This window comes from Leucoraja erinacea, chromosome 13 (genome assembly GCF_028641065.1).
Source record: "Leucoraja erinacea ecotype New England chromosome 13, Leri_hhj_1, whole genome shotgun sequence".
In the NCBI taxonomy this organism is placed as follows: Eukaryota; Metazoa; Chordata; class Chondrichthyes; order Rajiformes; family Rajidae; genus Leucoraja; species Leucoraja erinaceus.
The window spans coordinates 15,467,048-15,479,718 of NC_073389.1; the positions used below are offsets into that span (position 1 = coordinate 15,467,048).

General features: G+C 42.6%; 1 protein-coding gene across 1 annotated transcript in view; it reads right to left on the minus strand.

Moving 5' to 3' along the window:
• Positions 1-7,953: 7,953 nt before the first annotated feature.
• gk (glycerol kinase) overlaps positions 7,954-12,671 on the minus strand; it is a 61,989-nt gene continuing 57,271 nt past the window's right edge. The window contains exon 19 of the mRNA XM_055644535.1: positions 7,954-11,959. Coding sequence (XP_055500510.1) covers positions 11,949-11,959 — 11 coding nt within the window. The 3' untranslated portion in view covers positions 7,954-11,948. The remainder of the gene's footprint in view (positions 11,960-12,671) is intronic.

Consider the following 12,671-nt stretch of genomic DNA (forward strand, 5'->3'; position numbering starts at 1 on the left):
TTCCTTGTCGGAAGTCGGAAAGTCCCGAGTTCCGAGTACAATGGAACGCAGCATTATAATAGCCATACAGAGGCTTCCGTCCATGGCCCGTGCCCGTGGTGACCGCCCGTGACCTCGACCTGACGTCACGTCACCTAGACGACAGCGATATCAACTCAGTCGGCGCCGAGGTGATGTCCAGCGGCTCAACAGTAAATATGAAGCGGAAGCAACAAACTACCCTTAACCATTAAAAAACAACAAGCCTGCTGCTGCCTCGGACAACACTCCAGCAGTCACTAGGACGTTAGATGAAGAAGAGGGAACTACAGCGGAGCCTGATTATAAATCAGAGCATTGAGTATAGAAGCTGGGATGTAATGTTAAAATTGTACAAGGCATTGGTGAGACCAAATCTGGAGTATGGTGTACAATTTTGGTCGCCCAATTATAGGAAGGATGTCAACAAAATAGAGAGAGTACAGAGGAGATTTACTAGAATGTTGCCTGGGTTTCAACAACTAAGTTACAGAGATAGGTTGAATAAGTTAGGTCTTTATTCTCTGGAGCGCAGAAGGTTAAGGGGGACAGATAGAGGTCTTTAAAATGATGAGAGGGATAGACAGAGTTGATGTGGACAAGCTTTTCCTTTGAGAATAGGGAAGATTCAAACAAGAGGACATGACTTCAGAATTAAGGGACAGAAGTTTAGGGGTAATATGAGGGGGAACTTCTTTACGCAGAGAGTGGTTGCGGTGTGCAATGAGCTCCCAGTGGAAGTGGTGGAGGCAGGTTCATTGGTATCATTTAAAAATAAATTGGATAGGCATATGGATGAGAAGGGAATGGAGGGTTATGGTATGAATGCAGGCAGGTGGGACTAAGGGGAAAAACATTTGTTCGGCATGGACTTGTAGGGCCGAGATGGCCTGTTTCCGTGCTGTAATTGTTCTATGGTTATATGGTTATATGATGCCAGCAGTGCTTCGGGTAAGTGAAAGTCGTATAGTGAACTTTAGCAGATATTAGACTACTAGCTACTAGCTTATAAGAGATTTCCCAAACTGAATGAATACCACATATATATTCACTAAACGGCCTTGCTAGCTCAATCTTGTAGTAAAGTAGTAAATACCGTAGTTATTACACATTTTACTGTGAGACTGTGAGTGTGTGTGCTGAATATCTCCTTGTTCCTTCTAGATGATAACTCCTGGCCAGCCCTATGGACTGAGAGTCAGGCTAGGGAGTTTAAAAGCAGGCATTCTTGGTTAGAATGGAAGGACAGAAAGTTAGGTAAATATCAGCCAACTTGTAAAGCTGGTATAAACACATGGTCAACTTTATGCAAATGAGAGTATAGCTGGTTTATTTTCATCTTAAAGATACATTAATTTCACTTTTATACAATTAAATTATAATGATATTGTCACAGTGAAGCTTATTTACAGTTCATTCAATTATTTTGAATAGATTCTTATCCAGTTCAGAAGGTGTTATTGCTAATATAGATTCAAAAAAGACTACTTGTATGATGTTAATTAGTCATGTTTTTGTTTACTTCCAGGTTGTGCTATTTGCAGCTCAACAAAATCTACTGGCGTCTTAACAGAGAAAAGAATTTCCATATCTGAGGAGTGGGCGATGTTTAAGATCCAGTCATCAGGCTCAAGCAGACCAACAGCCCTGGCCTCCTTGAGAAACAAGATCAGACGGCATGAGATGTCCAGGGCACACGAAATAGCTCAGGAGCTCACTGAAAAGGGTGGACAGGATTTACTTGGGAATCTTGTGAGAGCTGTGTCAGACACTGTGTTAGTTGAGACAAATGCTGTATTCAGAACAGCATATTATCTTGCCAAGATGAACCGACCTTTCTCTGACCATGCCGATCTCATTGAGCTTCAGGAAAAAAACGGTGTCAACATGGGCACAAGTCTGCACTCAAGGTTTAGTTCACCAAAAATTGTGGAACACATAGCAAAAAAGATGCAGACAAAAATAGTTGACAGCATTGTGTCATCTTGAAGCAAGCTGTCTGTTCTCATTGATGAGGCAACTTCTCTCAGCCATAAATCAGCCATGATTGTCAATGTGAAGGCCTCTTTAGATGGAGCTACTCCTGAATTTGTTTTTTTTGGACCTGGTGGAGCTGGAAAGCCAGAGGGCAGAGTCTATAGAGGAAGCTCTATTAAACTGTTTGGACACTGCAGGCTTTAGTGAAGAGTGGCTTCAAAACAACTGGATCTCATTTGTTTCTGATGGAGCCAGTGTTATGTTAGGCAAAAACTCTGGTGTGGCAACCAGGCTGACTACAAGGTACCCTAACCTCTTCACATGACACTGTATGAACCACCGTCTAGAACTGGCTGTAAATGATGCTGTGGATGAGGTTCAGGCAGTCAACCACTTCAAAGTTTTCATGGACAAACTCCACAATCTCTACAGTCAGTCCAATAAAAATTCACGGGAACTTATGGAAGCAGCACAAGAAGTGGGCTCACAAGTCCTGAAGATTGGCAGAGTTTTAAACACCCGATGGGTTGCCAGCAGTTTCCGTTCTGTAAAGGCTGTGTGGAGGTCATACGAAGCACTTAACAGACACTTTGAGAATGCTGCAGGAGACCAAACAAGAAACGGCAAAGAGAGGCAAACCTACAGAGGCCTGGCACGTCGTATGCAAAGCAAGGAATTTCTTTGTGACCTTGGACTCATGTATGATGCACTATCTGAACTTTCAAACCTGTCCCAGCAATTACAGGCCCATTCAATCACACTTTTAAGAGCGGAACAGCTGCTGAAGCGCACCCCATCCGAGTGCTGGCATCATTTAAAGATTCTCCAGGAGAGAAATTGGAGGAAGCATTGAAAGCACAGGCTTTGGGACAGTTTGGATCAGTGTCCCTGGAGTCAAATGCTAAGCTCATGCCGATCAATACAAAGCAGTTCCTACAAAGTCTGATCAACAACATGGAGAAGCGGCTCTCATTTAAGGATGAAATTCTTCATGATCTCAGCATTCTGGATTCAAGCACCTGGCCATCAACACCTGGCATACGGCACGGTGAGTCACAGGTAAAACGACTGTGCAGGCGATTCAACCTTTGTCAAGAACAAGCTGTCAATGGAATGAGAGATTTCATCGAGCACCCAGAGAGTGAACCTGAATGCCTCAAACCACTCATCCACTGCATGCAGACCATCCCTTGCAGCACTGCAGAGTGTGAAAGGGGCTTCAGTCTGATGAATATTGTGTACACAGACCAAAGATCTAGAATGTTGTTGTCTAGTGTCAGCAATTTGATGATGATCAGCATCAATGGGCCCCCTGTAAGCCTTTTTGAGCCAAGCAAATATGTATCAACATAGTTACGAAGCCATCGCTCTGCCACGCAAGCAAGAAGGCAGAGCACACCTCAGATGCCAGAGTACAAGCAAATTTGGAAAGTCTTGTAAACTAGCAGGCTACTACATTTAAAGTGAAAAACAATTGTTGACAAAATCCCTTTTAGTGGAATACAAACACTTTTCCATACAGGTATGGAAAAGTGTTTGTATTCCACTAAATATCCCTCATGTAACTGTGTATTCACCTTTGTTTGTTACTTTTTTACAATGAAGGGATTGTGGTGTTTGTTTTATTTTGCATGGGTCATGCGCCCTCCGCTGGTCGTTTTTGCGGATGTACTGTTTTCCTTCTCTGTTAAACACTGAACAGATGTTATTTGCATGGGACTTACTGTGATTGAAAACGTGTATTTTGTGATGCTGTGTGATTGCTGTATTAAGTAAGAGTGTGAGACGTCTTAGAACAGTTGCTGATATGTTTCATTTCTTTTAATTTATTATTTAAGTATTTTTGTATGGGAAACATAATTCTAAAGAACATGTTTTTATTTTGTATTTTTGCATTTATTGTTTCTTATATAGGGTATTTTATTTTATTGAGTTGTAATTGTTTCTGACAAATGACTAACTCTGTTTTTCCTTGTCTCAAAACTCTAAACAGAGCATGCAGCAGCAGCAGCAATAAATGTCCTGTGCAAAAGACTCAAGTATCCCGTCGTCTCCTTAGCACATTAGTACTGAGGCCAGGCCGGTTACATATACAGTAGTACAGTGTTTATATAGCCAACAGTTATTTATTTATTGATGCTTTATAGTTTATTTGATGCTAGTGCCTAATGGTGATTTTAATTTGACTGTTTATTGTCCTAGAAACTGATGACAATATCGAGTGTTGAATAATCTCAATTACTTATGGTGGTTGTCGGCTACTGTATGCGACAGTGAGTGTGGCGGTGTTTATAGGACGGGTGTGGAAGAGGCTAGGAGGGAATCATCACAGTATACCCACTACAAAAAACTAGACTACACCACTGTGGTTTACAAGTCAGCACGTCTCTTTTTTGCAGAGGAGGAATGGGTCACCCCAGAAACGTCACCTATTCCTTCTCTCCAGAGATGCTACCTGTTGCGCTGAGTTAATTCCAGCATTTATGTCTATCTTTATAATTCCCATCTCCTTGCGTGTTATCTGACATCCAGAGACCCGTGACATTAACATTTTAAACATCCACTCTCACCTCACTCTTCAATTGGGGAACATTTCACGAGGTATCTGGTGCCGAAGTGCAAGACAGCGGCTTCACTCACTAGTATCTTCCCCACAACCACCAGGCTATTAAACACTGCAACCCCCCCAAAAGGTTCACATCTGTTGTGCTGTTGCAAGTAACAATTTCAATTATTCCGTTTCGGGACATATGACAATGGTGAATTCAATTATACTTTATTGTCACGTGTACCTTGGTACAGTGAAATGCTTTGGTTTGCATACATAGAAACACAGACAAATAGGTGCAGGAGTAGTCCATTTGGTCCTTCATGCCAGCACCGCCATTCAATATGATCATGATTGATCATCTAAAATCAGTACACTGTTCCTGCTTTTTCCCCTTGATTCCTTTAGCCTTAAAGGCCATATCTAACTCTCTCTTGAAAACATCAAGTGAATTGGCCTCCACTGCCTTCTGTGACAGAGAATTCCACAGATTCACAACTCTCTAGGTGAAGAAGTTGTTCCTCATCTCAGTCCTAAATGGCCTACCCCTTATTCTTAAACGTGACCCCCTGGATATGAACTCCCCCAACACCGGGAACATTTTTCCTGCATCTAGCCTGTCCAATCCTTATAAGAATTGTATATGTTTCTATGAGATCCCCTCTCATCCTTCTAAATTCCAGTGAAATCAAGCCCAGTCGACCCATTCTTTCATCATATGTCAGTCCCACCATCCCTGGTGAACCTACGCTGCACTTCCTCAATAGCAATAATGTCCTTCCTCAAATTAGGAGACCAAAATTGCACACAATAGTCCAAATGTGGTCTCACCAGGGCCCTGTACAACTGCAGTAGGACCTCCTTGCTCCTAAACTCAAATCCTCTCGCAATGAAGGCCAACATGCCAATAGCTTTCTTCACTGCCTGCTGTATCTGCAGGCTTACTTTCAGTGACTGATGTACAAGGACACCCAGGTCTCGATGCACCCCCCCCCCTTTTCCCAATCTGACACCATTCAGATAAAAATCTGCTTCCTGTTCTTGCCACCAAAGTGGATAACCTCACGTTTATCCACATTACACTGCATCTGCCATGCATCTGCCCACTCACCCAACCTATCCAAGTCACTATGCTGCCTCCTAGCATCCTCCTCGCACCTCACACTGTCATCCAGCTTTGTGTCATCCGCAAACCCGGTGAAACGATGTAGCAGATCCCACCAAGGCAGTACACAAGTGTCGCTACGTTTTGGAGCCGACACAGTTTTAAAAGTTCACCGAACTTGTCCTGTAAACCCCCCTGGACATCTCAATCCCACCACCTCAGTGACCCGGTGTTGTGCCCGACCGCCCGGCCTCTAAAATTCTCAAGTTTAAACACAAATGAACTTACCTTAGATGTTAGACAGAAATGCTGGAGAAATTCAGCGGGTGAGGAATGGACCTATGGAGCAAAGGAAATAGGCAACGTTTCGGGTCGAAACCTTTCTTCAGACTTACCTTAGACGTTCCTGTCCCAAGTGCAGCGTTCAGTTTGTAGATAATAAACAGTGGGAAATTATATATTATTGGCGGAACGCGCTTGCATACAATGCATTGTTATCTGTTGTTGCCGTGGTGACAGCGCCGTAATAGACCAGTCGGCCCTCTCTCCCCCTCTGAGTACCTGTTCCTTCAGTCACAGTCAATGGTCATGAAGCTCCACTCCCCTTAATTCGGTTCTCAGTTACACTGAACACATGCTCGGTTCGTTGTTGAACTTTCCATCCGCTTTAAAGTTTCTGTGGGCAACAGAGTATTACAAACAAATTGCAGGTTGGAACTTGTCTGCTCACGGAACCGCGCGGTGAGCCTGTTGTTGAGAGGTAGTAAGTCCATTCAGTCAATGCGGCCGTCCACATCCAGTGCCACGATTAACAAGCGAATCTTTGCGATCATATCTTTTAAAATAAGCTGAATTGCACGTGAAACAAAGATTTGAACCTGGACGTTGTTTTCTGCAACCTTAAACCGGTCTATATAATTGTCCAGCAATACAACTGTTTAATGTGTGTGTGTATGTGTGTGTGTGTGCATGTGTGTGTGTGTGTGTGTGTATGTGTATGTGTGTGTATATGTCTGTGTGTGTGTATATATGTATATGTGTGTGTGTATATATATGTGTGTGTGTGTGTGTATGTGTGTGTATATGTGTATGTGTGTGTGTGTGTGTGTGTGTGTGTGTGTGTGTATGTATGTGTGTGTGTGTGTGTGTGCGCTTGCATGCAATATTATATCTGATTCCAACACCATTTCGCTAAACACAGCCGCTCGGTCTGCCTAAACCTATCCGATCTCCCGGTTCCTAAACACTTAACCCCCCCCCCCCCTCCTCCTCCCATTCCCACACTGACTCTGTCCTGGTCCTCCTCCATTGTCAGAGTGACGCCCAGTGCAAATTGGAGGAACAGCACCTCATATTTCACTTGGGCAGCTTACACCCCAGTGGTATGAACATTGACTCCCCTAACTTCGTTACCCTTGCTTTCTCTCTCTCCATCTCTTCCACTTCCCAGTTCTCCGACCAGTCTTACTGTCTCCGACTACATTTTATTTGCTTTGCTGTTAACTTCTCCCAGCTAACACTATATTCTACATTGTCCTTGATCTCCATTCCATGTGTCCTGTTTTCACACCTTGCACTTCCTTATCTTGTATCCCCCTCTCCCGACATCAGACTGAAGAAGGGTCTCCACCCAAAACGTCACCCATTCCTTCTCTTCATTCAAATTGCTTGACATCTTCCTGTGATTGCTTGATTTCCTCGCAGTTCTAAGTTATGAGGCCATTATACATTTCCATTGTGTGATTAAAGTGAGTAGTAGAATCTGGGAGAAGTTAATAGGAATGTGTATGGGTCACTGTTTAGTATTAGCATGAATTAGCAAGAACAAATCGACACGGTTGGGGGGGGGGGGGGGGGGGGGGGGGGGGGGAACGCAGATGAAACAAAGAGGCACCCAGCATGAGGGGACCATTCGGAACTACATTGAATACTTGTGAGTTTGTCGACGCACTATAGGTGGTGACTCTTTGCATACTTTGTGCACGGTTTGTGAAACAAAGAATATCACTGTTATGTGCCACATGTCATAATAAAGTATCAATGAATCAAAGAATGGCTGTTTGGCACAGACACCATGGGCCCAACAGCTCGTAAAAGATGGGTGAGTGAGTTTTCTGTTCCGGAAAATAAATAAATGCTAAAATATATAAAGTAGACCATGTGGCAACTAGGCAGCAGACGTACATTAAGATAATTTTCAATATTATTTAGTATAAATATGCTTCAGTGTATTGTATGATAAAGAGCATTTAAAATGACTATCAAGAACAACATGTACAAACACAGCACTAAAATTGAGACCATGTAGATTGATACACGCACCTTTATTGATTTATTCATTGATACAAGTTTCAAAAACACATGCACAAAGAAACCTGTATTTCATAAAGTTCAAGACAATTTAAATCTGATTTCACTCTTAGAAACTTGGTTTCTCCAATTTTGAAGCACTGAGAAAAGGTAATTGTCACAATAACTGTTTTGCCTGGATAAGTCATTTTAAAATAAACCAACATCATACTTAGTCTCTTGAATAGCTTTCAATTATATGCTAAAGGTGTGCCTGGATATAGGGTGCACCAGAGGATAGTCTGAATACCAGCTGCTTCTACTTGAGTGAGAAGACTCAACTGCATGCTGCCAGTGCATGCGTTACAGTTGCTGAGGGGAAAGGAAATGCACCGCTGCAGATTTCTGAGCATGCTAAATGACATTCGTGCAGTTCTCACTTCTTCATTTTCACTGGGGTCGTGAGAACTCGACTGACATTTCGCACCAAAATCTTTGTGAACAGCAATTGGATATTTTATTATATATTCTCAATCAATTGGATGTGGAGAGGATGTTTCCATTAGTGGGAGAGTCTCGGACCAGGGGCCATAGCCTCAGAATAAAAGGACGTACCTTTAGAAAGGAGATGAGGAGGGATTCCTTTAGTCAGAGGGCGGTGAATCTGTGGAATTCATTGCCACAGAAGACTGTGGTGGCCAAGTCAATGGATATTTTTAAGGCGGAGATTGATAGATTCCTGATTAGTACGGGTGTCAGGGGTTATGGGAAGAAGGCAGGAGAATGGGGTTGAGAGGGAGAGATAGATCAGCCATGATTGAATGGCAGAGTAGACTTGATGGGCCTAATTCTGCTCCTATAACTTATGAACTATATTTCGTTGTCTCTGTACTGTACACTGACAATGACAATTAAAGTTGAATATGAATCCGAATCTGAATCTCCTGATACACAGCAGCATTCAAAGGTTAATTAATAGTGAATTTGTCCTCTAGAATTGACAAGGCAACGGAAACATCCTTGAATATACTGAGCATTTTGTTGAGCTACAAAGTTCCCTCAACAACCTTTCCTTTGACTCCTCCCATTTCCTCAAAATCCAAGGCATGCGCATGGGCCCCAGCTATGCCTGCCTCTTTGTGGGGTACGTCAAACAATCCTTGTTCGAGGCGTACTGTGGCCCTATCCCCAAACTCTACCTCCGCTACATTGACGACTGCATTGGTGCTACCTCCTGCACCCATCACTGACTTCATCCATTTCACCACTAACTTCCATCAGGCACTCAAATTCACCTGGACCATTTCCGACATCTCCTTACCGTTTCTAGACCTCACCATCTCCATCGCAGGTAACAGACTACTGACCGACATCTACTACAAACCCACTGACTCCCATGGCTATCTGGACTACACTTCTTCCCACCCTGCTTCCTCCGTCTACACCGCATCTGCACCCAGGATGAGGTGTTCCAAACCAGGCCATCGGAGATGTCATCATTCTTTAGGGAACGAGAGTTCCCCTCTTCAACTATAGATGAGGCTCTCACCAGGGTCTCCTCTATATCCCGTAGATCTGCTCTCGCCTCCCCCCTCGACTCCATCCAAGGACCCAAGCAGTCTTTCCAGGTGAGGCAGAGGTTCACCTGCACCTCCTCCAACCTCATCTATTGCATCCGCTGCTCTAGGTGTCAACTGCTCTATATCGGTGAGACCAAGCGCAGAGTTGGCGATCGCTTCGCCCAACACCTCCGTTCAGTTCGCATTAACCAACCTGATCTCCCGGTGGCTCAGCACTTCAACTCCCCCTCCCATTCCAAATCCGACCTTTCTGGCCTAGGCCTCCTCCATGGCCAGAGTGAGGCCCGCCACAAATTGGAGGAGCAGCACCTCATATTTCGCTTGGGTATTTTACACCCCAGCAGTATGAACATTGCTTCTCCAATTTCAGGTAGTCCTTGCTTTCTCCCTCCTTCCCCTCCCCTTCCCAGCTCTCCCACAGCCTACTGTCTCCGCCTCTTCCTTTCTTCTTCCCATCCCCTCCCCCCCCCACCCCACCAGTCTGAAGAAGGGTCTTGACCAGAAACATCACCTATTCCTTCGCCCCTTAGATGCTGCCTCACCCGCTGAGTTTCTCCAGCATTTTTGTCTACCTTCGATTTTTCCAGCATCTGCGGTTCTTTCTTAAACATACAGAAGGTTAAAGGATTTTACAGTTTTGCAGAGGATTTTGTTATGTAAGAGAAACCCGAGTTGCCTTTAATCTTTCACTAAAATGGGTGGTCAGAGACATTTATTGGGTAATCACCACTGAGTCCTTTGTATCAAAAAACAAGTTTGATGCTACAATTTTTCCAGGTAATTGCAGTGGCTTATGAAACAGGCTTCTTGTCTTCTCACCATATAGTATACATTTTTTTAAAATGATATTTCAGGTAACTTTTCATTGAATCAAATTACAATTGGTGCTTCTACTGTGATGAATTGAAAGAATTAAAGGTGCCAAACCAATTACAGCCCATATCCGAAAGATCGACACACAATGCTGGAGTATCTCAGCAGCAGGTTAGGCATCATGGAGCCGATCTGGATACAATTGATAGGTGACTTTTCGGGTTTCGACCCTTTTTCGGATTGATTATAAGGGGAGTGGGAGGACTGGATGCAAGAAAAGACCAGGACAAATTAGGGCCAGCAACAGATGACCACAGGCAGGGTGGTTCCCTGATAGGTCTTTTCTTGCTTCCAGTCACCCCCCCCTCCCTACCTTAAAATTAGTCAGAAGAATGGTCCCAACTCAAAACGTTACTTTTCTATTTTATACAGAACTGCTGCCTGCTCCGGCATTTTGTGTCTATCTTTGGTATAAACCATCATTCCAGTTCCGTTTTATTGCAGTCCATGTTCGAGTATTTATTTGATGCTATATGGCAGAATTCAAATCAGCCGATTGCATAAATTTTCTACCAACTTGCCGGTATTTATTCAGACTGTTTAATAATGTTTCCTTTCGTCAGAATTTTTCTTCAGTATCCAGGCATCACATTTCCATTCTTTTATATTTCTGTTCCTGTTGAACAGAGTTTGATTCTACCTAAAATTGTCCTGAGTAGAATTCCTATTCAAACATAATTCATTGAAAAAAAAAACGAGTTTAATTTAAAAAGTTTGGAGTTCTTAATCTGTGCTGAGGTATGTGAAAAGCGACCCGGGCAAAAGTCATCTCATTCAAGTGCTCACATCTGCAATTCTGAGGGCTTGATTTGGGGGTCATAGTATTGTGTTTTAATGATATTACAATTAACTGAAATAACTTGATCCTAACATCAAAACTAATCCTGTGGATAATATGGAGCAGCATTCTAATTGCAGTGTGGATTTATGCATTTACAAATTCTTCCCCTTGCTCAAATCTGCATCTCTCTTTGTTTCTCCTGTCAGTGAGTTCCTTGATGCTGTTCCCTCCTTTTTTGTGTATCAATAACGGTAAGTCATTTCTGTCCGCTGTCGCCCATCCATTGTAAGAGACATTCTGTCATAAAGGGGCCCTTGACTGGATGAGAAAGTGCTAGTTTGTTAGGATTTAACCCTAGCAAGCTCATCATCTGGCATAAAACAAACTAGTGAACTGTCTCAGTTTGAGAGAGTGCAAAAGTGCAAGTCCTGAATTTTTAATTTTATACAGTGCATTCGATAATTCCACTATGATACTGTATATTTTATCCTGTTTCGCAATCTAATTGTCCAAAATAATTTTAAAACTTGGTGTCTTTTCTCCATTGGACTCTGTAATTAAAGTACCAGCACCTATATCTGTATCTCGTTAATATCCGAAAGGCACTTTCAATTAATGCTTTACTTTTGATTTGCTGTATCCAAATACCAAAAGGCAAATTATTCATGAGGAAGACAGTTGACTGGAAGCTCTTGAGAACTGTAGACCATCCGGAGCTGCAAGATTACAAAGCACCGAATGGCATCTTTCCATCCTTTTACATTATTTCCTTCAGCTTTATGAATTATCTGCAAAGTTAAATACATTGTGAGATTACATTAGTCGCATTTCTTGATCTGCCCGGAGATTGACTCATACATGTGAAAAATATCTATTGTAGTGCTTGAATCCCAAGTGCTACAATTCAAATATAGACCTTGATAGAGTCCTTATTGGAATCCTTCTTCCAAAGGAGCACATACTTTATGGGACTTATCATCGACTTAAAAGATCACAACATGCAGCTAACGACATATTTCATTAATTAAAAATCCATTAATCCAGCACATTCCATCCATTGGTAATTCTGAATGATATATTTTCTGGGCTCTTACATGTTATGCAATTTCTATTCACAGTTTAACAAAAATCATTTGCGCAGTGGGATAATACATTTTCCAGTGATCCTGGTATATTTAAAGTCAGTGTGGGAAACAAATGCAGATGTGGTTTAAGGCAGCACAGAACATACAGGGGCATGTTGCAGTGGCCAGGGAAAACAGCGCCCCAGTGTGTTAAAGAAGACACAGGAACCAGGATCCAGCAGTATTAAAGGGATTCCTGCAATCAGCGGCCATTAAACTAAATGGCAAATCATTGGGATTTCCCAACTCGGAAAGCAGATTGCCAGAGTTTTATACTGCAGGCTAATTTAGGAAACAACGAGATAATAGGCTTTAGATAACCTGTTTTATTCAAGCGAAACATTTTTCAAGCATTTATCAATAACCAGATCCTTAG